Source organism: Balearica regulorum, chromosome 1, assembly GCF_011004875.1.
Source record: "Balearica regulorum gibbericeps isolate bBalReg1 chromosome 1, bBalReg1.pri, whole genome shotgun sequence".
Taxonomy (NCBI): Eukaryota; Metazoa; Chordata; class Aves; order Gruiformes; family Gruidae; genus Balearica; species Balearica regulorum.
Genome location: NC_046184.1, coordinates 146,114,324 through 146,140,945, shown reverse-complemented (window position 1 = coordinate 146,140,945; position 26,622 = coordinate 146,114,324). Strand labels below are relative to the sequence as shown.

Below are 26,622 nucleotides of genomic sequence, written 5' to 3'. Positions count from 1 at the left end.
TCAATGTTAGTGATTTACATTTATCTTCTGTAACGCATTGTACATGTGGATCCTGAGTCTCTTCTCTCCTACACCACTGCAATCCTCACTGCCCTCTAGACAGTACTCAGGTGTTACACTGGCATAAAACAGACTCATACCTTTTCAGGGATTTTGCTTTGGCCCCATCGAAAGACTAAGACTTGATGAAATACTTTTCCATACTGATAAAACCTTACTTTTCCCTTAAATTTGGAAGGTTTCGGACATTGAATTTTTGAAAGGTAGAAATCTGAAGATGTAAACTGTAGTTTTTAGGTTCCCATAAGCCGTGAAACACATTTCAGTGAGTTTAGAGTTGCATTTAGTCTAAAAAGAAAAAAAAGATCATAATCACTAAGTTTGTGAATGTCACAGGAAAAGTGCTGGTATTACTCAAATACGAGTTTTTAGGGGGCACAGTATTACTTTACTGTGTATGTTTTGTTGTTATAGCTAACTTTTGTGCTAAAAAAATAAATGATGTTTACATTGATGTGCTGAGGGGGTAGATGGGAGATAGTCTGGAAAAAATATTGTTCAGAAAACCAGGAAGTCCTTTACCTATTTTTGAAAAATAAACTTGTGCAACTCTTTTGTGGAGCTTTTAAATTACTTTGTTAAGTAAAATATGTATTTCAAGGGAGTGTGATGAGTTGGCAATCAGGAGCAGCAGTGGGAGAGTATAATAGAATGTAACTTTTATCTTACATCTTCCTATCTGTTTATAGTCTTTCAGTGATTGCTTTTGCTTCTACAGCTGCTATTTCTTTTGCTAGCATTTTGTTTATGTGTGTTTGCATAAGCGCTGAATACCAACTTGGTACCAATTTATGCTACTTCAACACTTGCTTTGATTTTTCTAGCCATTTGACATAAATATTTTCACCATTTTATTACTCATTTCGGTTCTGTAATACCCCTTGAATCAGTACACTGTCATGAATTGAAGAACAGAGGCAAAGAACTGTTAGCATTTATAGCTGTTTCTTTGTCTTTTTCTTTTTGGTTTCTTAGGTTGGAAGTTCCACAAACACACTCAAAGCTCTCCAGATTGCTTTTGCCGATACTGACACTCGGGCTATTTATCTCTTGACTGATGGGAGACCTGATCAGGTATTTCTGAAATGAGAAAAGAGAAAATGCAGTAGTGTGGTGCTACAGTGATGGCATCAGAATGCTGAAGTATGAGATATTATACCTGCAGAGCTGAGTCTCTTGGATGTTGTCATAATATTGAAAAATTGTATCTGAGAAATGTGCTGTTCGTGAAGGGGTTTTGATTAGAACTCTCCGCCCACAGTCCAGTCTTTGGTGCATGATAACTCATGATGTTTTCCATGAGTTGTTTTAAGGATCTGGTAGCTGATTAAACATTAAAGCTGCATGTTAGTATCAAGGTTAGGATTTGTGTTAAATAGAATATCTCCCTAATTTAGTAGAAATATCTCATGAATTAAAAATCAGAAAATAATGATGGTCCCATAATATGGTTGGATTTAAATATTAAAACCCTGCAATCCTGTGTGATGGCTTGAAGACCTAAAAAAGAAAATGTCTTATAGCAAAATAAAAAACCCAACAAGTTTATATGTTCAACATTTTTCACCAAAGAACACATCAAATATATAAGTAGGTACCTTCTTATGTTCTGCTGCAGAGCTTACACAAAGGCTATGTCATGTCTGAGGAGTAGGGGCCTAATTATTCATTTACATTATTTTCATATAAAGATGTTGCCATTAATATTGTTCCATAAGGTCTCTGTGTGATACTAAATTCCATTTTTATACTACTGAGTCAAATTTGATCTCATGTAGGTGCAATTACAGAGCAGCAGTGGTCTGGAGTTGCTTTAAATCTAGTTTTAAGTGGATAACATAATGAAAAGTGTTGTTATCGTGACTTAAAATGATGCTATTTCATGTTATATCACATTATATAACAGCAACTAAAAAATGGAGAAAAAACACTTGTTCATCAGATATAATGATGCAAATTAGGTAGAACTGAGCATTGAAGCTGTAATGCATGGTGAAACGTAGCTGGTATGCTGCAAATGGCATTTTAAAAAAGACTATTTGCTCTTGAAAATTTAGCTTGGTTGTAATGGCAGATATGCAGCAAAACTGAGTTAGGTAAATAGCTGGGTTTAAGGGTACATAAAATTAATTACTGAAGCATGTACAATAAATCTAGGATTCAGAAAGCATCTTAAACTTGCAAAAATAATTTCTTTATACTTTAATAAGGAAGAAAAATGCTAAAGGCTCACTTTTCTTTTTGTTCTGGTTTTCTTGATAAAAGGAAAGTGATCCATGAGCAAGGGTGGATTTATATGCTTCAAAGTCATTTGAATATCAAAATGTAAACCTGATTTAAATCAGCAGATGAGAAACTTTGACTTGCATCTTTTAAAGTTTTAAATTGTAGTTTTAATCTTTGATATTTTCTAAAGGCAAATTGATTGTTATTGGCTGTCACTCATTAAAACTCAATTTACAACTGATCAAAATCTTTGTATTGTTTCACACTTAATTTTGCTAGCTAGGAGCTAGCAAATTCATATTTTATTAAAGAATAATTTGGCTTAATGTACACTTATTCAGACTCTTCATCGTAATATTTTATTAAGTTAGAAATTAATGTATATGTAATTTCTTTTATACCTAGTTAATAATAGCTTTTATTATTTATATTATAGATAAAAAAGAGGAAATGACCAAGATTGCTTTTAACTATTAAAGTGCAACAAACAGATATATTGCAAATATCAGCAGAAAGCTAAATTTATCAGAATTTATGACAGTATTCTGAACAACCAAAGTGTTACCAGAAGTTAGAGAACTGAGTCAATAATTTCTTTCTATGAGATCCTTCAAAATTTTTAGACATGGTAGATCTTTTACTTCCTCACCTGATTTTTATTTCTTTATTGGAGGAGGAACACTAGCTTTCCTATTTTCTCAGGCTCTATTTTGTTTTCTGGTATTGAATCAACTTATCATTTAACTAATTTAGCTTCATAAAGATATCAACAGTTATATACATCCAAGAATATTCAGTTATACACATCCAGTGATACTAAACACCAGTGTAGTTGTTTAATTTCCTACACTTTAGTAGAAACAAAGAGTACTGATTATATTAAAATTTAAATTTTATTTATTAGAGTATCCTGTGCCTTAATGCATTATCAGTGTTTCAAATTCAATTTTAAATTAGCACACTTTATATAATTATGAAATAGCAATCCATATAAAGTATATGCTTTTAACTCATCTATATCTGTCTCTAAGCAACAGTATGACTGATTAGATTCTTACAAATTTTCATATTTTGATAAATACATTTCTAGATGCCAAATGTTTAATATACATTTTTCAATTTTCAGCCCCCCCAGATAATTTTGGCTCAAGTCCAGCTTCATCGTAAAATTCCCATCCATACTGTATCCTTCAACTGTGATGATATAGAAGCAAATAAATTTTTGTACAAACTATCTACTGAAACAGGGGGACGGTTTCATTATTACAACATTTATTTGACTGATCCTGATGCTGCAGACTATATTACTGTGAGTATTTGAAAATAAATATGTTTCTTCACGCTGTTGAAGGAACCACAGGACTGGCATTATTGTGATCTCATAGTACAATAGATTAATAAAAACGAGGGTTAATCCTAGTCGGATTTGAAGCGATGTGAAAGCAATGGATGTGCTATTTTTTTTACTTATGAAATTTTATTAGACCAAAACAAAAAAGCCCAAATATCATGCAACATACATTTGTACTGCTCCTGTTGCAAACCTGCTCCCCCCTCACCCCCCACAATCCAAAAAACAGACCAAATTCAGCTCTGGAAGAAACATATGTGATCTATGTTGTGTCAGAAATGTTACCATTTAAAATGAAACTATGTTTTGTATTCTATTAATAGGTGAGAGAATACTGAGCTGAATTTAGATGATGATGAATGAACGATTCTATGAAGTTTGCTAAAAGTTTGCTCTACAGTAGCCACTGGGGAGGGATCTATAATGGGTAAAATGACTAGAATAGCAGTTACCTATCAAGTGTGACTAAGCAGCTCAGTCTAACAATCCCCAGTAGGAAATCTCTGAATAGACTAACAGAAACCCCCATTTAAAGCATATTCTTGTTTTTAATTAAAGTTAAAACTCAGTTAATTAGTTCCACAAATTTTAGAAATGATAGTAGTGGAACAATGAGAAGGAAGATGTGAAAATAGTCCAGCGCTTGAAAAATTTCAGAGTGTGTACTGGGCAATTTAAGTGATGCTGCTGGTGTGAACAGTGTGACACTGCATATGTTGGAAAGATGAGGGCCAGAGTCCGTGTTGTCCACCTCCAGATTTCTGGCCCTATGGGAGTTGTAAAGGGATCATTGTTGGAATTTCCTTCCTGTTTCCTCCTGGAGTCCAAATGATTCTCAGTTAGTTCCAATGTTTACTTAAAGAGTATGGGTTTTACTTCTCGTTTTTCCGGGACAGTATGTGATACAGCTGTGATCTGTAGAATGACAGGACATCCATTGTAATGTACATATCTTGTATTGTACTTTATTTGTTTGTTTGTTTATTTATGTATGTATTTATTTGCTTGCTTGGAATGAGGGGAGCTGCTGACCTCATTACATTATTCTGAAATATGGCTGTTCATATTTCAGTGGGTAACTGTCCTGTTAGGGAATGCTTGTCCTTTTCCTAAAAAGGAAGAATAATTTGAAAGGCTGTATTGCCAAGCACATTTTAATCTTGTTTTCTCTAAGTTTGTTCATACATACAGAAAACGAACAAAACAAACTTTGATTTAGGAAACAGAGAGACTACCTCAAAAAGTATACAAAATTATTCAGCTGTCCTGAATCATTATTCAAAATTATTATCAGAGCTTGTGTAGTTTCAGTTCAGAAATGAAACATGTTTAGGAGTAATTGTAATAAAACATTTGATTTTCTTTTTGTTAGAGTGAAGACATACATCTTTTGAAAAGAGAGATTGAACAAGGAGAGAGGGACCTAGAAAAAGTGAAGACCTTTCATGCCGAATGTCTGATGATGGATTGTTATAATGGAGAAAATGATCCAGAGAATAAGTATGTCCTCATACTGCTATTATGTTAATAATACATTTCTCCTTTTTCATTGTCTTGCATTTTTAACCTCTGACATTCTCCTCGTTTAAAAAGAATGACATTCTCCTCTTTTAAAAAGAAAGGTTGTTGGTTTGGCGTTGTTTTTTTAACAGTTGCAGTAATGGAAAAGAAAAATTCACAAAAATACACCAATAATGTGATGCCTGATTATTAGGAATAATTAAAGGAAAGAGGTGAAAATATTTTTCTGTCTCCAGCACATGGTAAAGTTGCTCCCTCTGATCTAGAGAATTCACAAAAAATTGTTGGCCTATTAGCAGAGGTGGCTTGGTACTTCATGATGAAACTGGTATTCATTGGGATATGCTGATTGAAACATAAATTACATACAAATGTATTTGTTTAAAAGACGGCAAACTCCATAAATGAAATTCAGTTTTCTTCTTTTCACATGTTTTATTTTACAATGTGTGTCTGTATGTTCATGCCATGTTTATCCTTGCTTTTATTCAAAAGATAAGTAATCTCATCATTAAAAAATTTTCATGTTCAGCCAGTTGAAAAACACGTTGAAAACCTCACAGTGCCAAGAAAGACCGTTCAAATACTCCTGAGCCACTGTGCAAAACTTTTTTGTGTGTTTGATTGTACTAAGGTCTGCAACACAGACCTGGGTTCATACATGAAGTTACCTGTAATCTCTACAGGAGCACAGCCTTAATGAAAAAATAGCTTGCCTAGTGCCATATTTATCTGTGCAGTAATACAAAAAAGTACATTAAAACCAGATTTTAAAGACAGAAATCTATTAAAAACAGTTAAAGTAAAGGTAGGAACAGGAAGTTCCATCTCAACATGAGGGAAAACTTCACTGTGAGGGTGACCGAGCCCTGGAACAGGCTGCCCAGAGAGGCTGTGGAGTCTCCTTCTCTGGAGATACTCAAAACCTGCCTGGATATGATCCTGTGCAACCTGCTGTAGGTGATCCTGCTTTAGCAGGGGGGTTGGACTAGATGATCTCCAGAGGTCCCTTCCATGCCCCACCATTCTGTGATTCTGTGATTCTGGATTAAAATAAATAAAGTAAAAGTGGAGAGCGCTGTGGAACGATTTCATATGTATGGAAGGGCAGGTAGGATGTCCAGTATAAAAATGTAGAGAAGTGTTTATTTCAGAATTTGTGTATTTTATTTTTTATTAATGCTGGGACATAGGTATATATGTGTCTATATATATGTGTTTGTGTGTGTATGCATATATATGTGTGTGTGTATATATATATACACATACATGTGTGTCAGTTATTTTCATGGCTGATGGTAGGTTTTGAATCTGCCAGGATTCAAAGTAGCTATTACAGAACATTCTGACCTTAGTAAAAATCTGTGAGGGTGTTGCCTTAAAAGAAATGAACATCTTTTAAATGGACTAAGGAATGCCTTTAAATAGTTTTAAAAACTAAGAATATTTTAACCTCCTTAACCTCCTTTGAACTCCCCTTTGAAATGTAGAATAGGATAATAAAGAAAATGTTTTGCGCTGTTGGAAGCATTTGAAATGCGTATTTAAATTACCAGAAGTCTTCAGCTTAGCGTTTTTTAAACCAATGATACATATTTGAAGTAATTTCTTGCTTGTTTCTTCTTTTTGTCGCTTACAAGCAGTAATCACAAGCAGACACATGCTGTGTCTTCTGTAACTGAACACGTTGAAGAGCTGAGTACCAGTCTTAGCAATAGGCCATGCTGTGCTTCAGAAGAGCCAGCACTGACACTACATCAGCAAACCTGGCAAACCACTGCTGACAGTCCAGCCCGAAGGAAGAAGGCATTATATGCAGGTAAGACTAAAATGAACTCTAGCTGTTAGCAGAATTTATTCACTAACTTGAAAAGATTCTGTTAAAAATAGCAAAAAGCATTCCTTGTTGTAGGAACAAATGAAGCCTTCATCTTTCTGAAATTCTAACAAACTTCTCTTCATTTTTATTTTTCAACCGTTTTGCTCATTTGACCCAAACAGACAGACTGATATCTGATGTGCTTCATCATAGGCCCTGCAATGAAAAATTCACCATTTTGACAGAATGTTTTGAAAGCTCTGTAAACAGTTTTTTAACAGTAGATGTTAAACCTTTCTCTCTTTTTATTCTAAATAAGTACGTCTTTGGCAAGAATGAAGAACTGGTCTATGCTTCATTAGTTACAGCATTACTTACACTAATAGTTCCCCTTTCTACACTTGTAACACTACGTTTCTCTCTGAAGCATCCCTTGTATGTAGTCTGAAACCAAGTTTACCCAGCTGATGTAAAAGAAGTTTTCATCCCTGGGAAAGTACAAAGTACAAATTAGTGCTGAAGTAATTTTGTGTTTGAGGTCTTGTGTAGGCAGTCCCTTAAAAACTGGGGCTGGATACCAAAGAGGAACTCAAAAATCCCAGGCATGTGTTTGAGCAGTAAGTCAGCTCTTCTTTTCTTTCCCTTTCAACACCTACAGAGCAAACAAAGACGAGTCTGCTGCGAATCCTGAGCCATAGTGTGAAATCTAGGGAACAAAGCCCAGAGGAAGGAATATCTCCTGAAAAAAAGAACTTTTCTGTCAAAAAGAGTGTGAAAAGTACAACCATTGTCAAAGGCAAGTTGACAGAACAGGAAGCTTTGGGTGGGGCAGATGATAACATTTCTCCTGCTGCATTTGTAACTAACTAACGGCACCTCATTTGAGGCAAAACTGTGCAGGCCTGCAGTACAAAGGACTGGAGTGCAGCAGAGATGCAGAGAGCTGGACACGCAGGAAGAAATTGTAAGAAGGTCCTTGTAGCTGTGGCCAGACTCCTGCCAGTGCCCAGACTATTCGGTTTACAACAGCTTAGTTACATGCACAGTATGTGGCAGCTGTGGTACAGCTATGCCTTAGGCTGCTGAAAGGATATCACAGTTGCTTCTTATCAATGGAATAAATAGATCTTGAGAATCGTGTTACACAGTAATAGATTGTTGTTGTGATACAGTAATTTGTAGTTATGCTCAATGTTGAGGTTAAAGCTGAGCGTGGTGGTTCTAATTCCATGGTACCAATGTAAAAGGAAGTTGCACTTTACTAATATGCTTAGACTTGCAAAAAACGCTTTCTGGAACAGACACATACGTAGGGACAAAAGTATTTCCAACGGGACTTGGATATACATTCAGATACTTTTCATTTCTCTCAGTAATTCATGCAACTCTGAACTTTATGATAGGTCCTCTAAGTTGTTCTAAAACCTCACCTATGATACTTAAAGATTTTTTTTACTTTTTTAACATTTCAGTGTCTTATTTTTAGTTCTTTATATCCCTTTTATACAGATTTTCATAGCGGTATACTTTAAATTAGCCACTCCTGGCCATCTCATTAGTGATGGTACTTCGTATCACATCTTGAATTGGGGAATAAACTGATTAATCTTTCTTTTTGGGTTATAAGAAATAAATACATACAAAATTCAATTTAAAAAAAATAAATTCACCACATATTTTCTAAATTTCCTCATTGATTAATTAGGGCTCATGAGGCATATAGTAACACTGTTACTATTGATCAAGCACCAAGAAACACAGGAAACTTAATTCTCATTGATTAATTTAGCAACTGAAATAGACATTTTTGTGTAGTCTTTGTGACACTGCTGGTAGGCTCAAATAAAAAATGATGCTATTATATGTCAGCTTTTTTATGTATACTTTTGTGGGCACAAAACCTGTGAAATAATGAAATGTAAATGTTTTGTCTTAGATCTGAAAATGCAGAAAGCTGTGAAAAGGACACCTAAAAGGTATGTGTGTGCATGTAGAGATACATCACAAAAATTATATTTGATATTTTTCTTCAGTCATGTCAAACTTCTCAAATGTATTTCTACCTCGTGCTACATCTTACAGTCTCTTTTTTCTAGTTCTCTAGATACCTCTTCCGCCCTTTGGTTAAAGACTCATGGCTTGGTTGCTAGGCGACTCACCATCATGGACGCCTTAGCTCCTACAGCTGTCCCTCATGGAACCAAATACATCCCAGTTCTGGACAAGCATGTAGTTTCTAAAGTATTTGATGAGGTAAAACTCTTACACCATTTCAAAGCAAGCATAAAACTAGGTACTTCTTTCAAAAGGATTTTTTAATTAATTTCTCCAAATGTCATAATTGCGTTCTCTGGTGTTCATTGTAGGTGGTTGATGTGCACTAAATGCATATCTGAATGTTCATTCGTGCATCAGTAAGAAGATAAAACTGAGAGTTAATACTATTTCTTGCAGACTTCACCCTTAAGTTTTAAAACTATGTATTTTTCTTTCACAGCTACCAGTTGATGGCAGTGTGCAGCCATCAGGTGTTCAGCAATTTCTTGAGCACCACAGCCTCTACTGATACATATTATGTATCAGGAGTATGTATTTTAGGTCCATGCAGTCATTTGGAAAACTTTGCAGGTGCACAGTTTGTGGATTTGTTCATTCTCAAGGTTTACATGTATCTGCTAAGACCTTTTGAAAAGTATTGGAATTCAATAATTAAAATTTAATTCTGATAGGTGGAGACAGTTGTAAGATCCTGGAAGTACAAAATTCACAATTAATTGAGTATCATGAAACTCTAACTGCCATTCCATTTAAAGGAAATCCATTTTGTGGCAAGTTGCTCTAATTGTTCTTGTGTGATGCATCCTATGAAAATCCTGTGAATATGTTGCAGGTCATTTTAACTAATAAAAACTGTTTCTTTAAGTAATACTCAAAGAAAAAGCTAAACAGCATCTATTTAAATAATAAGGGATAAGCAAGGGTTTTGGAATAGGATGTGATATAGAGCTAAGTAAAATATTTATGACAAATGTACTCATTTGTACATTTTAAAGTTTTTTAAATTTAGGAATGGGAATTTTTGCTATAGTATGGAGATTGTGGAAGCAAAACCAGATCCTCTGTTTTAGTAAAAGCAAGTCAAACCCAAGATCTTTAAGGATATTTTTGAAGTGTGAGGGTTTTTTGTACACAACAGAAAGATGGCTTTTTGTATCAAAAGCATTTTAAAAAGCACAGATGTAAAATAGCCATTTTTAAAAAAAAATTCAGATATTCAATGATTACAAAACTATACAAAACAGTCTACTGTAAGTGAAATGTCAGACAAAAGGCATTGTGACTTTCACTCTTACAACTGATTTCTGAGCAATCACTTCTTTTCTCATCTTCTTCTGGATACACCTACTAAGTAGAGCTCTTTCTGCCATGTTTCTAAATGAAGACTCCTTCGAATCCTTTCCAGACAATCCTGAGCTGCATTTAAACTATTGCTATTTCCAAAAACAGCAGTGGGTAAAACATAATGGTCTTTGAAAATAGTCAAAGCTATGATTCAGCAAATGATACAGAGAATTTTTAATGGTTGTTCATGGGAGCTTATGGTAGTCTAGTTCAGGGCTGAATTAAGTTCAGTGTTCTTAGGGTGAACAGCTGCTGTACAGAATCTAAACAGTGATCCATGGGCTTTCGTTAGAGTCAGGGTTATAAATACAAAATAGTACATAATTTTTACCACTTTTTTGTACCTGCTATTCCCCATTAGTTGTATGGAGACACTCAGTTTCTCAGGCAGTGGAGAATTATTGATCGACATGTAGACGCGTGGATTTTTTCTGGATCTGAAGTAGGGTATAGAAAGGAAAGAGAAGGTTGGGGGTTTCACATGAGGTGGAAACAGTAGAATTGCTGAGCTATGGAACCCTTTCTCCCTCAAGCCTCACGCCAGCATATCAAGGCAAAGCAGAAAATAGGTTCTGGGACTAGACATAGAAATTGAATAGGAAGCATTAACAAATCAATTAAGAATCTCGATTATTCCAGTACTTCAGAAGACTTAATTGAAGATAATAAATGTACTGATATTTTTGCATTCTTCCTTCTGAGATTTTAGTTTTCTTCGTGTGGAATGCAGACATCCTTGTTTGCTTTTCTGGGGGTAGTATAGTTTTTTTATTTTCAGTCTTTGCTAGCAGTGATGATGGAGTAACTATGAGCAGTTTTCTCACCTTGGAGATGTAGCAAGTAAAAGGTTTCCATGACAACTGTTCATTAACAAGAGGCTGACCTGTTGTTTTCAGTTCTATGTGACCTGCCAGTTTCACCTGAGTTGTTCCAAAGAGGTTAATTCATTAAACCACCCATCAGATTGATATCCAGAAAAAAAATTGGTTTGGGGGCTTGTCTAAATTATGCTGTTGTAGTTCTGGAGCAAACCTTCCCTGTACAGCCATCTGAGTATCTGTTGCAGCTTGTGGCATCTTAAGTAAAGCTTTGCAAGTCTTGGAGCTTTGACCCAACACTTTGCTCAGAAGAATCAAGTTCAGATTCAGCCAACCAAAACATCTTGTTCAGTCTAAAATAAGAAAGATTTTTATAGGGTTATTGTGCTTTGGTTTTGTCTTTAAAAATATGAAATTTTGGTTTTGATTTAAAAGCCATTTTGAAACAAGTGAATTCTTTTGATATGAAAGTTTAAGTATTCAATTTAGAAAAATGACAAAACATTTTGGCACTCAAAAAGTTCCCCTGTGATTTCTTTCAGCTGAATCTGTCAAATTTCACTTGACTTCATGAGTACTTTTCATTTCTCTCAAAGTAGACATAATATTTCGAGTTTTCTATTTGCTAAGAACACGTTCCATTCTGGTTTTATTCTTCAATACTGTAAAAATGTGTTTATGTTTGTCTGCTCCTCATATTCTATTCAAAGTGGTGTATAAACTGTATTAAATATTCATTTTGCAAATGATGCTGTTTGTACTTGGAGTTAGTCTGGGAATTTGTAAGGGAGTGTAGGAGAGGCAGAAACCCTGCTGAACTTCTATAAACTTGGTTTGAGTAACATAGCAGACAACAGCCATGGCCGTATGGAGCTGGAAGACGGGTTCTCTCAATTCCTTTGCCTTTCAGCTTTCAAACTCCACCTGGAAGTGACAGGTAGCCAGATATCATGGCTCTCAGTTCTGGGCAGAGATTTACCTCATCTGTCTCTGGCAAGATCCTTCACTGACATGTTCCCATTAACTTTAGCTTCTAAGTGATCTTAAGATTAATTTAACATGAGGAGCTTTGATGTGGTCTGGCACTGATGTGACACAGATTTATTTATCAGAGAGACGAAGTCCTCAGAAAAAGAGGGGAGTATGAAGTCACACCACTGCTCCTGAAAAAATGGTCAGTAATTTGGAATCTAGCTAGGCTGTGGTGATTCAAACACAAACAAAACATCACTGAAAAATGTTCTTAATTAAAGAAATCTTTTTATTGTTTCATTTTCTGATTGCTTGCTTTATTCCCCTATCAGGGGTTTTAATTTTATTTAAATTGAACCTCATCCATTTTTTTGTTATCTATATCCTGATCTCAGACAGGCACTTGGAGAAGCTTCCCACTCAACCATATGTACTGAAGACAGTTTTTGGGAGAGTAACATCTCTCTATCTCTTTCTTGGTGTTTTGTTTTGTTTTGTTTTGTTTTGTTTTGTTTTGTTTTGTTTTGTTTTGTTTTGTTTTTAATCATCATCAGGACGTTGATGTACAAAATAGCTTTTCTTATACAAACTGCTGAGTAATTTAAGAGGCTGAATGATGGTGGGACTTTGGATGGAGAGATGGGAAGGAATCTTTCCTCCTCTCTGTCATCCTTTTCTACCCTTTTTTCTGCCTTTTTGAAGATCTACTTGTAACTGTAGGACTTTCTATTTTATAATGAAGTTGACTTATGTAGATGCTGTACTGTGAAACTTGAAAGATATTGAAGTTCCTGATTCTGACCAACCTAGTTAGGTTCCTAAGTGTTATTGTGGTTAATAATAATAAATGCTAGTTTCAGTGAGCAATATCTGTGTTGTTCACTTTTTGGTGAACATTATGATGGTGAAAAATGTTTCTCTCTACCTCTAGTACTCTAATTCCTTAGACAATATGGTCCTCCAAAATAATAGTATTAAATAGACTTAAATAAGTAACTATCACACCTGTATGCTAGAATTAGATGCTAATAAGTATAAGAGAGTGTTGTTTTAAAGCAGTACAATCTATCTGGAATGTGGTCATGATCTTGACAGCGTGTCTCCCTTCTGACCTACCCTTCCATTATTAGAGTGTCTTTTTTGACATTACTGATTTAGTTAGAATTAACTAGTAGTTAGGAATCTTAATTTGCAACTTCTGCGTAAAGGGATTGTATCATTTCAGAAGATTTTATCAACAGGCTGGAAACTATGTCTTAATTCTGACATGTCTTTGGGGTGCTCAGATCTTTCTGCAGCCTTCCAGTGTTCCTTTTGTCCGTTCTGATCTTGGACATAGACTCATGGGCTTTCAGGTATTCTGGTGGAAAAAAAGTTGTATGATAAATGAAGTCTTTGTCTTTTATTGTATAATAGATGTTACCATTGGCACATGTTAGCAACGACAAGAAGAGGATCACACTAATTAATCCTCAGGCAGTGAATCTTGATGCCTATAAAAAGAAGCTGGAACAAGCAATTAAATCCTATGAAAGGCAAGTCTACTCATCAGTAATTTATCATGTTTGCAATCTAATTTCAGATTTTTTCTTAGGTAGTGGGTATTCACTCACATGTACTTTGCTCGATACTGGTAATTCTGCATATTGACACACTTTAATCCACCATCAATCTGTAGGAGAAATGTTTATTTTCTTCAAAAAAGGTGCAGAATGAAAAAACAGATAATAGGCAAGGAGATAATAAATAACATGTTGCTCATATTATGTTTTTTCAATGACCAAAAAAAAAAAATGTTTACTTTCTGAGAATAAACCTGAAAGCAATCTTCCCTGGGGAGCAATTCCCCCCTAAACATACAGTAGTAGCCAGACTTTTAACTTACAATTAAGCTCCTAAATCCATTGACTGACTTTTAAATTAGTGGCCTGCTTTTTGATGCCAGCTCCCTAGCACCTAACTATGGATGCAAGAATGTAACTGAGGCACCTATGAGATACTGACAAATTTAAATATTTTTTTTTTGAGAAAGAGAGAGATGCATTGTGCTTATTAATTAAATGTTGGTAAAAGCACATCAGAAGTAAACAGGACAAGGGTGTTATATCTCTAAGCTATTTCTTTCCTTGTTCTAACTTTGTGCATTTATTTTTAAGTAATGCAATTATTTGACTACTAATGTCATTCAGTAACCTTATGAGAACTTTGACTAGAATTGTTTTAATAAATGCGATATCTTTTCAAGCTGTATTCTAATAACATTTACAGATGTAATTATTTTATATGACCAGGTATGGGCAAGAATTAAGGGGCCAGCTAATATGGGTGACACTGTTGTGGGTGTTGACTACAGGCCACCTGATCAGGAAGAGGAAGTCGATGGGGCCTTCTACAAACAGCTGGAAGTAGCCTCACGATCACAGGCCCTGTTTCTCATGGGGGACTTCAACCACCCCAATATTTGCTGGAAAGGCAACACAGCCAGGCACGCATAGTCTGGGAGGTTCCTGCAGAGTATTGATGATAACTTTTTGACTTAGGTGGTGGAGGAGCCCATGAGGAGAGGGATGCTGCTGGACCTTGTACTAGCAAACAAAGAAGGATTGGTTGGGGATGTGAAGTTGGGGGCAGCCTTGGCTGCAGTAACCACGAGATGGTGGAGTTCAGGATCGTGTGTGGAAGGAGCAGGGCAATAAGTAGGATTACAACCCTGGACTTCAGGAGAGCAAACTTTGGCCTCTTCAAAGACCTGCTTGGGAGAATCCCATTGGTTAGGGCTCTGGAAGGTAGGGGGGTCCAAGAAAGCTGGTCAATATTCAAGCACCACTTCCTCCTAGCTCAAGATCAGTGCATCCTGCAGAGTAAGAAATCAAGCAGAGGCAGGAGACATGCATGGATGAGCAAGGAGCTCCTGCAAAAACTCAAAGGGAAGAAGGAAGTTTACAGTATGTGGAAAAAGGGACTGGCCACTTTGGAGGAGTATAGGGATGTAGTCATAGAATGTAGGGATGCAACAAGGAGGGCCAAGGCCCATTGGGAATTAAGTCTGGCAAGGGATGTCAAGGACAACAAAAAGGGGCTTTTTCAAGTACATCAGCAGCAAAAGGAAGACTAGGAAAATGTGGCCCCGCTGCTGAATGAGGTGAGTGCCCTGGTGACGGAAGGTACAGAGAAGGTGGAATTACTGAATGCCTTCTTTGCTTCAGTCTTTGCTGCTAAAGCTGGCCCTCAGGAATCCCAGATCCTGGAGGTAGGAGAGGAAGTCTGGAGAAAAGAAGACCTCCTCTTGGTTGAGGAGGATTGGGTGAGAGACCATTTAGGCAAACTTGACATCCACAAATCCATGGGCCCTGATGGGCTGCACTCACGAGTGTTCACGAAGCTGGCTGATCATACTGCTATGCCACTCTCCATCATCTTTGAAAGGTCATAGAGAACAGGAGAGGTGCCTGAGTACTGGAGGAAAGCCAATGTCACTCCAGTCTTCAAAAAGGGCAAGAAGGAGGACCCGGGAAACTACAGGCCAGTCAGCCTCAGGTGATGGAACAGCTCATTCTCAGGGTCATCAGTAAGCATATGGAGGAAAAGAGGGTTATCAGGAGTGGTCAACATGGATTCACCAAGGGTAGATCATGCCTGACCTAATCTGATAGCCTTCTGTGATGGCATGACTGGCTGGGTGATGAGGGGAGAGCAGTAGATGTTGTCTACCTCAACTTCAGCAAGGCTTTTGACACTGTTTCCCATAACATCCTCATAGGCAAGCTTAGGAAGTGTGGGTTAGATGAGTGGACAGTGAGGTGAATTGAGAACTGGTTGAATGGCAGGGCTCAGAGGATTGTTATAAGCAGTGTACAATCTAGTTGGAGGCCTGTAGCTAGTGGTGTGCCTGAGGGGTCAGTACTGGGTCCGTTCTTATTGAACATATTCATCAATGACCTGGACAAGGGGACAGAGTGTACCCTCACAGCAAGTTTGCTGATGATACAAAACTAGGATGAATGGCTGATACACCAGAAGGCTGCACTGCCATTCAGCAAGACCTGGGCAGGCTGGAGAGTTGGGCAGAGAGAAACCATGTGAAATTCAACAAAGGCAAGTGTAGGGACCTGCACCTAGGGAGGGATAACCCCAGGCACCAGTACAGGTTAGGGGTTGACTTTTGCTGGGAAGCAGTGCTGCAGGGAGGGACCTGGGAGTCCTGGTCAACAGGAGAGACAACAAGCTCTCCATGAACCTGCAATGTGCCCTCATGGCCAAGAAGGCCAATGGTATCCTGGGGGGTATTAAGAAGAGCATGGCCAGCAGGTTGAGGGAGGTTGTCCTCCCCCTCTACTCTGCCCTGGTGAGGCCACATCTGGAGTCCTGTGTCCAGTTCTGGGCTCCCCAGTTCAAGAAGGACAGAGAACTACTGGAGAGAGCCCAGCAGAGGGCTACAAAGATGATTATGGGACTGATGAGGAAAGGCTGAGAGAGCTGGGTCTGTTTAGCCTGGAGAAGAGAAGAGTGAGAGGGAATCTGATTGATGCTTATAAATACGTAAAGGGTGGATGTCAAGAGGATGGGGCCAGACTCTTTTCAGTGGTGCCCAGTGACAGGACAAGGAGCAGTGGGCACAAACTGAAACACAGGAAGTTCCATCTCAATATGAGGAAAAACTTCTTCACTGTGAGGGTGACCGAGCACTGGAACAGGCTGCCCAGAGAGGCTGTGGAGTCTCCTTCTCTGGCAAAATTCAAAACTCGCCTGGACATGATCCTGTGCAACCTGCTGTAGGTGATCCTGCTTTAGCAGGGGGTTTGGACTAGGTGATCTCCAGAGGTCCCTTCCAACCCCTACCATTCTGTGATCCTGTGACCAAAAAACCCTTGATGATGAGTGTTTAGTCTTTATTTTGTGATGAATTCTACTGAGCGCCTTTAAGGTTTTTTTTCCTTTTGTAGCTCTGCGATCATACCAGTTTGTAAAACATGTAATAGCGCTCTCTTTCATTCCCATTTCCTATTTCTAAAAGTATTCATCTTTTGTGGTAAAAATCAAGAATGATGGTTTGCAAATGCTGCTGAAGAAAAATCTGTTGTTTTTGTGTGCTCTGTCACTAAGACAATACTGTTATTATCAGACTGAGGAAGAACTCATAGAAATCTGGATTCGTCACTGATTTTGAGAGAAGGTTCACGTGGCAGATTTTTGATGGTGACTTCTGAAAACATGTTGAAGTTTTTTAGTGCTGTGCCATACCATTGAATAGTTTACATTTATTGACTTAAATTTTGAGGGAAAGAAAAATATTTTTGATGATCTTCTAGTGACAGCATTTTCACAGTCTCCCTAAAACCTTGATAACTGGCTGTATGGTTTAGTTATTTTTACCCATAGAGGTCAATGATTTGGTGTTTTTACAATAGTAGGACTGAGTTCCCTACTTCTGTGAAAAAGATGTATGGAAGAGAGATCTGTCTGAAGATCCTTATAATTGACAATGTAAAAAAAAAGAGTTCTTATTCCTTTTCCGCTACATGTGAAACAGCAACCCAGTCAAATTTATTTTGCTTTAAATGCCACAGTACTTTTCCAGTAATTGAATTTTGCAAAGGCTGCAGTTCATCTTTGTGAATAGTGATCGGTCACAAATTTATTCTGACATCTATAGATGAGAAAAATATATCAGGGCATGCAGGTTTCAAGAACAGAAGCAAGCATGACAACATCTTCCCCATACACAGATTGACCTTAGCATCACATTTAGAGAGGGAGAAGTGGCAAGGGCCGAAATTTTGTGCTCTTACAAAGAGAATATCCAGTATTGAAGGAGAAAAACACTGAAAGCTTCAAAATGTGTATGATCTTGTATAGCCAGAGGCTTTTACAAATGAGTTAGTTATGAGTGTGCACGTTTAGAAGTATGAAATAGGCAGTGGAGCATGCTGAGACTGCAGATTGTGAATGAATGAAGTAATTTACATTCTAAAAATGCTGGGGTTTGGCTTCTAGTAGATAAAATGAATCATCATCAGGAAATTAATATTCAAAATCTGGTGTTAGTGAGCTTTTTTGTACATGCACCGGTAAATCTGGCAAGACTGTTAAAAGTCTAATGGTTACAACCTCAATTTTTCCTAACAATGAATTTGTTCTTTTATTTCCAAAGTTTGGAATTTTTTTCTAGAATTACAGCAATTAGATCATTGGTAGAGGTTTATTTCTATAGTATGAAGTGAAGTAATTGAGTGATGGCTTAATTTTTTGAGATGTTAATATAGAAAACTGTAAACTAGATGACCTAAAAAGAGTGTATAATTTATGTCTAAAAAGCAAAAGCAGAAAGTTTAGTGGTGCTTTTAAAAGACCTCAGAACTGCATTGCTTTGGGATAATCACTTCTGTTTTCCTGTCTGTAGTTTTTCTTCATAGCTGAAGTTTAATGAAGTAGAAACCTGAATGGCAGAACTGAGGGGTTATTTTAGCAAAAAAATTTAAAAAACTAGTATTGCTCTCCATATGTCTTCAGGCTAGTTTTCTGAAACTGTTTAATTGAAGGAACTGTGCTTAGCTTAACTGGCATTTAATCAGTTTTGTTATTTGATTTAGCTTGCTGGTGCTGAAGAGAGCCATCCATAGAAAATCCCGGTAGGAAGCAGCAGTAATTGCCATTAATCCTTCTATGACCCTGAAATAGTCTTGTTGCTACTTGATGGAAGATGCTGTTTTCCCATCTTCTTTTGCAGTTTATAATTTCATAGCTGAATGGTAAGGATACGGTCTGATGATACAGTGCTCTTGGAATACAAATCAGTGCAGATATCTTAAGAAACTGTGTTTATTTGCTAGTTTTGAGATGATCAGATGCACAAGGAACTGCATTTCCTCAAAAAATGCTTTGCTTTCTTTAATAGGCGCCTAAACCTCCTTATCTGGAGAGCACTATCTCAGGAGGAAAGAGACAAGTAAGCTATCACCTTTTGCTTTTCTAACTTAGCTGGTCATAAATATTTGATACTTTTTTATCACTATTTCTGTAACCAACTGGTCTTATTTTCAAATACTTCATAACTACACCTTACTTTCAAAAATATATGAGAGATATGGAGTAATATTAAATCCTGAACCTCCTTCTTGCAGTGTTGATTATTTTTAAAGGAAAGGACTTGCATTCCATTTGAATGGTGCTGGTCTATTCTTAATCAGTGTCAAGTGGCAGAGCCTTGGGACGGCAGCATGCCATTGCCTTAGGCATCAAGGTAAATCTCTCATCTGGTAAAGAGCACTTCAGTGGCTGGTTTGCAAAGGTATAGTAAGCGCCTTTACAGCATGTGCTGGAATTGTATATCACACTGGAAGTTTGTACCACTTTAGCTAGCTTGTTTCTGTATATTGATTTTGAAAACTAGCAACTCTATGAACAGGACTGACATCAGTGAAGTTAGCATCAGTTTACTTCAGAGAATAAAGCGAAGATCAATTAATGAAAACTTAATTGGCGTGAAATATTCAAGGCAGAGAAATGGGAATGAAAAGTAGAATGCTTTTAAGAAGACAAACTCATGAGCAAAAAAAATACACAGTTCTATCATCAATAAGGAGAACTAAAACCCTGTTCTGGTGCAGAGAGGAAGTGAAGGTTATTAAACAAAAGAACAGCATATAATTTAAAAAAAAAAAAGGAAATAGATGTCTGTGGATCGACCATGAGTTATAGAGTATAGAAAGTTGACAAGGTGGTATCTAAGATATTTTATTGTTGGTAACATATGGCCAATTATGTATATAAGGAAAAAAAAAAGTCCTAGCAGTTGTACAGTCTGTTGCTAGAGGGACATATTAAAATTGTTAATATTGGTGTATAGAAATTGAAATATTTGATCTATTTCTTTTCTGAATTTACAATTTGAGTAATCACGTCCATGTATTACAAAAAGATGACAACATACTCTCAAAATCATTAGTAATCTGAAGGGAGAGCAAAATGAAGTCTACTAACTTGGTCACAGGAATCCTGAAAGAATTGGTTGAGGAGTTCTCTGGTTCACTACTGTGTATTAAAAGGCTATCTCAGATACTAGGGAAATTCAGTTTAACTAGAGAAGTGGTAATATTGTGCTTGTGTTCAAAATGATTGAGAGATCCAACTCAGGAGACGAGTTAACTTAACATTGATTATAGATGAATAATTGACTCAGAGAAAATCTAGGTAAGTAACTATACCAGTCAGTAGAATTTCAATACAAAGTGGTTCCTAGAGTAGGAGAGAAATGAGCAGTGAAAAAGAGTAGGGCAATGTGGTAGGCATTACAATGGTTATATGTGTTGGTAAGACAGACATTTAAATACTTTCCTCAGGCCTAGGTTTCACATTTTTTAAATGCTGGCAAAGCTGTAGAGAAGAGCCACAGGTGTGATTTGAATACTAAAAAGAAGTATGTTACTTCCAATTGGAGATTTAAAGCATTCTACCAGTCCTGGACTTTGGGGTTTTTAGTTTGGTTTTAACAACGAGATGACTGTATCTGATTCACCTTTCTGTCTGTAAGTACCTTCAGTGTGTAGGTTCAAAATGACTCTAGTCCAGTGAACATTGTCATAAACTGAACCATGGATGGAAGTGAACTCCCGATCATTGAGTGAAAATTGAGCAGTGCAGGAATGACAGAGGAATAAACAGCAGGAGATTGTCTCTTTTTTTATATGATCAGTCAAGACTGATGTGGCAAATCAGGACTTAATAAGCATCTAGATGCTTGCCACTTCACCCTAGATGCTGCTTCAGAAGGGATTTCCATAATTTCTCAATCATATCTGCAAGTTCTTTATTGATACATCACATATTGATACATCTAAAATGACACCAGATAGCTGTGCTCAGCCCAGCCACTTGAATTGCTCTGTAGATGCCTTTCTATGAGATACAGTTAAGCCAGATGTGATTGTTTGACTAAACACAATGGTAGCTGGATGAAACACAAGAACTTGTGGTATACAGAAGATGGATTGGATGAATCTGATGGTTTATTCTGCTTTTAAGCTTTGTGATTCTATTTGTAAAGTAAAGTACTGCCAAAATTAAAACTTTTCCTATTTGTGATTACTATTTTTTAATTTTATTTTTTTAAAGATTTAAAGAGGATGGGCCAGTCCAATATATGCAGCATAAAGAAGCTTTGCTGGAGGCTTTAGAAAATTTGGGATGGCCAGTTTCCTATGAAGATATCATATTGTTAGAAGATGAGATACTGGCAGCATTAACATATATACAACAAGCCTCTGATCTTCAGGAAGCTGTCAAAAAGGAAACTGAGAAAAGCTCAGAATCACACATAAGCGACAATAAAAAGGTAACAGATATTCCAGATATTCCTCTTCAGTACGTGCTTCTGGAATAATTTTGTTCTGTGGTAATAGCTGCTAAATTAGGTGTTTAGCATGATCTTATTATACAAATGGATAGAGGAAAGAAGGTAGTTAAAAAGAGAACAAGCTTTCAATGACTTTTTGGAAATACCAGGGAAGCAGAATTTCTGGAGCTGAGAGCGCCACAGAAATTGAGCCTCGTAGAAACAAATCTGAGCAAAGTATCAAGTATCTTTATGTCCTCTGCAACAACAGCAGAGATATATATGCAAGAAGGGAAAGAAGAGATATATGAAAGGCAATTATGATGTAAGATTTTTGATTGGGTTAACATCTGATAAACAAGACTAAAAGATCTTGTCATGTTGGAGTAATTCACTGTAATCCTCCATGGTATCTTTCTTCTAAGAGAAAAGATGAAGAGAAGGGGTGGGATTCAACTTCATATTCAGACATTGAAATGTAGCTGTCCATAAAGGGTAGGCATACATGAACTGGTGTCTAATCTCACAGTGTTGTGAACAGAGCCCTAGCTGACAATCAGTGACATCTGGAGATCTGCTTAGCTCATCCTAAAGTGTATACCTACTATTGGCAAGCCAGAGTGCTCTCTGCATTCCATTAACACATTAGCAGAAAGTAGTCAGCTACTCTGAAACCGTGATTGAAGTTTGAGATTTGAAGTTTGAGATTTTTGATTGAGATATATATATATGTGTGTGTGTGTGTGTGTGTGTCTCAGATGAACCTCTGATTTTACCTGGAATGCTATTAGAGATTAATGAAATGTCTATGAAAATACATGAAGCAAGAAGTCTAAAAATAAGGCTAGTAAGTTATTTTAGGCTGCCCCATTGGAGGAGAGAATATACTTTTTCATTTTAGCTTTTTCTGTGGTGATATATATGTTCAGAAAACATATCTTAGGTTGCAATGTTGTATTCTTTCATTATTATTTGCACTCTTTCAGAACATTCTTGAAAACGAATTGATTCTACCTTAATGGTTTTATCTTCAAGTTATGAATATGAATTGTCAGAGAAATGAAGAACAGGATTTTAAGTTTTAAAAAGCAATTTAATCTTCCCCAATGAAAAGATTTCTGTATACACTATTGATGCTTTAGAATTGAAAGTACTTACCTCTGAAAAAACCAAACCATTTCTCTTATTTGATTTCAAGTTTTTTCATCTAATAGACTCATCAAACAGCGATTCACTGGGAGTGCTGCTGCCTTTGCAGAACTGCTGTCTAGGTGCAATTGTACTATGATAACATTAAAATAAGCTCTCTAGGGAATTAATAAGGAAGAAAATCTTCTCTCAGACCTCTAAGTAATAATAGAGGATAATTAAGAACAAATAGAAAATTCATCATAAAGCTCATATATTACTATATTCCTTCTCTTTTTCATTGTTCTATATCACTAAGTGAGAGAAACAAGTCTTTAACTGAGCTTGAAGGTGTGGTTGGCAGAATCACGTTCAGTTTTCTGTAGTCTTGGATAATTTGCTCCACGAAGAATGTACATTTGAAAACATTTTAATGTTTTAATGTTAATCAAAAACCAGATGATCTTGATTCATTTTACATTAGTCTGAAATTCTTACATTGCTTGTACAGCTATTTTGATTATTGATTTACCACTGCCATATAACGTCCAAACAGAAGAGCAGCAGAAACTTGTCAGTGTTTCATTTGTTGACTGTAATTTTACTGTTGCCTTGAAACAACCAATGTGTGCTCTCAGACATGATGTGATTAACATTGTGCAATCACTTATCCTGAGCCAACCTGCTTTAGGAGCCTAATCAGAGCACCATCTACAGTAATTGCTAATCTGCAACTGAAAGGCTTTAAGAGTGAGAGGCAGAAATGCAGATGTAATTAGGGTTCTGTTTATGTGATGGAAAAAACAGTGAAAAAAACCCAGAAAAAAACTGGGGAGCCTTTTAAAAATGCTGTTGGAGGTTTTTCCAACTGTAATTTCTGTCTACAAAATATAAACCACCAGCTGAAATACACTGCAGCAAGGAAATAGCTGACATGGCATTGAATGAAAATTGTCATTGTAAGATGGTAGAAAAATCACAGTTATCCTGGAGGCGTATTCAACAAAGCAGACTTTTACATTTCCTGCTAATTTTTTTTCACTAAAATCGAAATAACCCCTCCTTAGTTTTTAGCTTTTAAGGGTTCCTAATTACCTTCACAACTTCTTAAAAGAATTAGTAATCCTTTTTGGATGTGCTTGCTATGGGAGCTTTCTGTTTAAGCCTACAACTGAATTAATGGTCTGGTTATCCTCCCTCTGTGCTCTGACCTTCTCTGGGAGTTGTGTTCAGGCTGCTACGTTTGCAGATATCTGTGAAAGGCAGGGTATGCCAGTGCCTTACTGGAGGGGAATGAAGCAGACATCCATCTGCACAGGGCCGTGCAGGTGACTGAAGGCATCTAGTGATGCAAGAAGCAAATGCTTTGGGAAGTGAACAAACACATTTAGTTATTATCAGGCAAAATATAAAACACTGAACATTGATGATTACCTAATTTGAGGGCTAAGATGATTACCTCATTGGAGGGCTAATTGTAGACTATATTTTGCTCAGCTTAGTTCCTTGTGCTGTACAGATTAAAGCACAGGTTGACAAAAATCTTCCTCTTCAGGCTGGCACTCAGATTTTGTCTAAAGGTATTAAAAATGAGGAATGTATCATTTACTTCTTTTTTTTTTTCTAATAAGTAAGTGTTTTGACTTAAAATATTTTATGTGTTTTCTATTTTGAACTTGTCAGGCATGACGGTCAACCATCATTTCTCATTATGTTTTTTTCTCACTGAATTATAAATCTGTACAATGTGATGTCACTTAGTAAAAGCACTTTTTCAGGGTCCCCTACCCACTTCTCATTAGATCACCTCAGGTCTAATGGGGTCACAGCATTACTATTCTCGAAGATAGCTTCCAGGACAGTTAGGTGCATTCAGTCAATGGCTGTAACATTTACATGTAAAGTATTTCTTTCCCTGAGTGTCACAATCTGGCCTTCGAGAGTGATGGAGAACATTTCGTCTCATACTAAATATTTCTGTTTCTGCATATGAATGGATTTCAGATTCTGCGGACATAAAGCTGCATTCATTGCTAAGGATCCACTCTCATTAAGAATATACTTTTTAAAGTACTGTGTTTCCCTTAGGATGAGCTTGAATGTGCAAGGCTTACTCTTGTTTGTGACCCTGTTGAATGGTCACAACATGATAAAAAGAACTTAAAATGGTTAAGAAGCATAATGAGTTTTGTAAAGTGTGTTTATTTGGGTGGAAAGGGACCTCTTGTGGCTCATTGAGTCTGTTCTTTCTAAAAAATGTATTTCATATACAATTGATTTAATTATTCCTAATGAAATATTTATAGCTGAGGCTTTATTCTTTACAAGAATGGAAATTGTGGATCTCCCTTAGCAGTTTCTTCTATTTCCTGGTGTCCTAATTCTTACACTCTTCGTTCTTCCTGACTGCTTAAGGATCACTAATTGCTGTCTGTTGATACCTTTTTTGCATTCACATGTTTCTTAAACAGCTCAGCAAAACCCTGCCTTTGTTCTTGTGTCTCTTTAGGGAGACAAGGGAATACAAGCATCCCAAATAGCGCAACAACAAAAATGTTATAACTACCTAGAAAGGTTTGGTCAAATTTTCCATTGTCATCAGTGAAGTAACCTGCTGGACAGACAGCGTGTAGCGACAAAAAGTTAGGCTCTTTCATAAAAATTGACTGTGGTCTACACAGAATGGGCTTGTTGCCACTGACAGCCTGGGAAAAGCAGCGGATGCTTGGCTCTGGAGGTGTCAGGATTGTGAAAAACCAAAGTTAGAGCCAAGCTACATGGAGATCTGTGGATAGTCCTCCAATCTATTCTCACTTACAGTAGGAAATTGCAAAACCTAATCTCTTTGAAAGGGAATTTTAAAGTGCAGCGGGTATTGAAGGCGGAAACAAAGTCTCCTTCGCCTCATGTGGTTTAATGCATTGCCTTCGATAGAAGCAGAGCTGAACAGGGTGAAAATCCTTGAGAATCAGACGGTGCTCTTCTGTAATAAAAATACTGGAGAACAATATCCCAGACATGGGCGCTCTGACAGTGTCTGGGTCAGTCACACTGAACACCTAAAGGCTTTGTGAGAGGTAGGGGAGACGAATTTGAATTTAGAGAGCGTTTCTGAGCCACCTGAATTCTGCAGGGCTCGGCATCCTCATTGTGGATGCCTGCGCAGTCTTTACTATTTGGATTAACGCGGAGTGCTGGAAGTTGCCCAAGTTATTAGTCAAGCATTACAAATTAGTTGATAATAAATATTCAGCAGCAGCTGTCCCTTTGGAGCCTGAGGAATTAAGTGAATGGTTTACCCGAATACGTTCTTGTGTCTGTGGAGCTGTGAGTCTCTGCACTCAAATCGGCCTTTGTTAGGTTGTACTTCAAGCAGTCAGTTAAGTGCTGTGAAGATCCTCTGGTTTAGACCTGGTCTGAAACACAGAAATGTCAATATACTTTCTATTCTATAGGGGCAAAGAATAAACTAGAAAAAGATGTGTGGAAAAGTTGGAGATTTCAAGCTGTATGTTTTTGTGATTCAAAGGAACTGTGTAAGAGATGGATGCTTGCAAGTTGTTTATGGGGTAGGCTAATAAATATGTGTTTTAAAAATTAATGGGGAAATGATTTATTTAACTTTGCATGTTTGTAATATATTTAGAAGCATTATTGCAAGCAGTATGGAGAATATAATAGATTTTTAAAAGAATTCATTTGCTATTGTTGTAGTAAATATAAATTACATTGTTATTCTAGAGGATTATTAAAATGCACTTATAAAAATACTAGGATTACAGACTTTTCATATTAGAAAGAAAATGGTTTTATATTATCAGTTTTCTTAATTTTCTCAGAAAAGCAAAATATAAAGTGTTCTTTCACATTCTGACGTATACATATAATACCCTGATCCTCTCAAAACTTCCTTTAAGAGAGATGCCCTGAATGGGAAGAAATTCTTTCTTGTGGAAAAAATGGGATTCAGGAACATGTTTTACTTTAAAGGCAA

General features: G+C 36.7%; 1 protein-coding gene across 1 annotated transcript in view; it reads left to right on the top strand.

Annotated features, from left to right (window-relative positions):
• Positions 1–26,622, top strand: part of VWA3B (von Willebrand factor A domain containing 3B) — a 76,201-nt gene that overhangs the window by 33,892 nt on the left and 15,687 nt on the right. The window contains exons 14-23 of the mRNA XM_075737664.1: positions 1,036–1,134; positions 3,413–3,595; positions 5,010–5,137; positions 6,799–6,977; positions 7,636–7,773; positions 8,914–8,953; positions 9,074–9,230; positions 13,586–13,704; positions 19,065–19,115; positions 21,281–21,500. Coding sequence (XP_075593779.1) covers positions 1,036–1,134; positions 3,413–3,595; positions 5,010–5,137; positions 6,799–6,977; positions 7,636–7,773; positions 8,914–8,953; positions 9,074–9,230; positions 13,586–13,704; positions 19,065–19,115; positions 21,281–21,500 — 1,314 coding nt within the window. The remainder of the gene's footprint in view (positions 1–1,035; positions 1,135–3,412; positions 3,596–5,009; positions 5,138–6,798; positions 6,978–7,635; positions 7,774–8,913; positions 8,954–9,073; positions 9,231–13,585; positions 13,705–19,064; positions 19,116–21,280; positions 21,501–26,622) is intronic.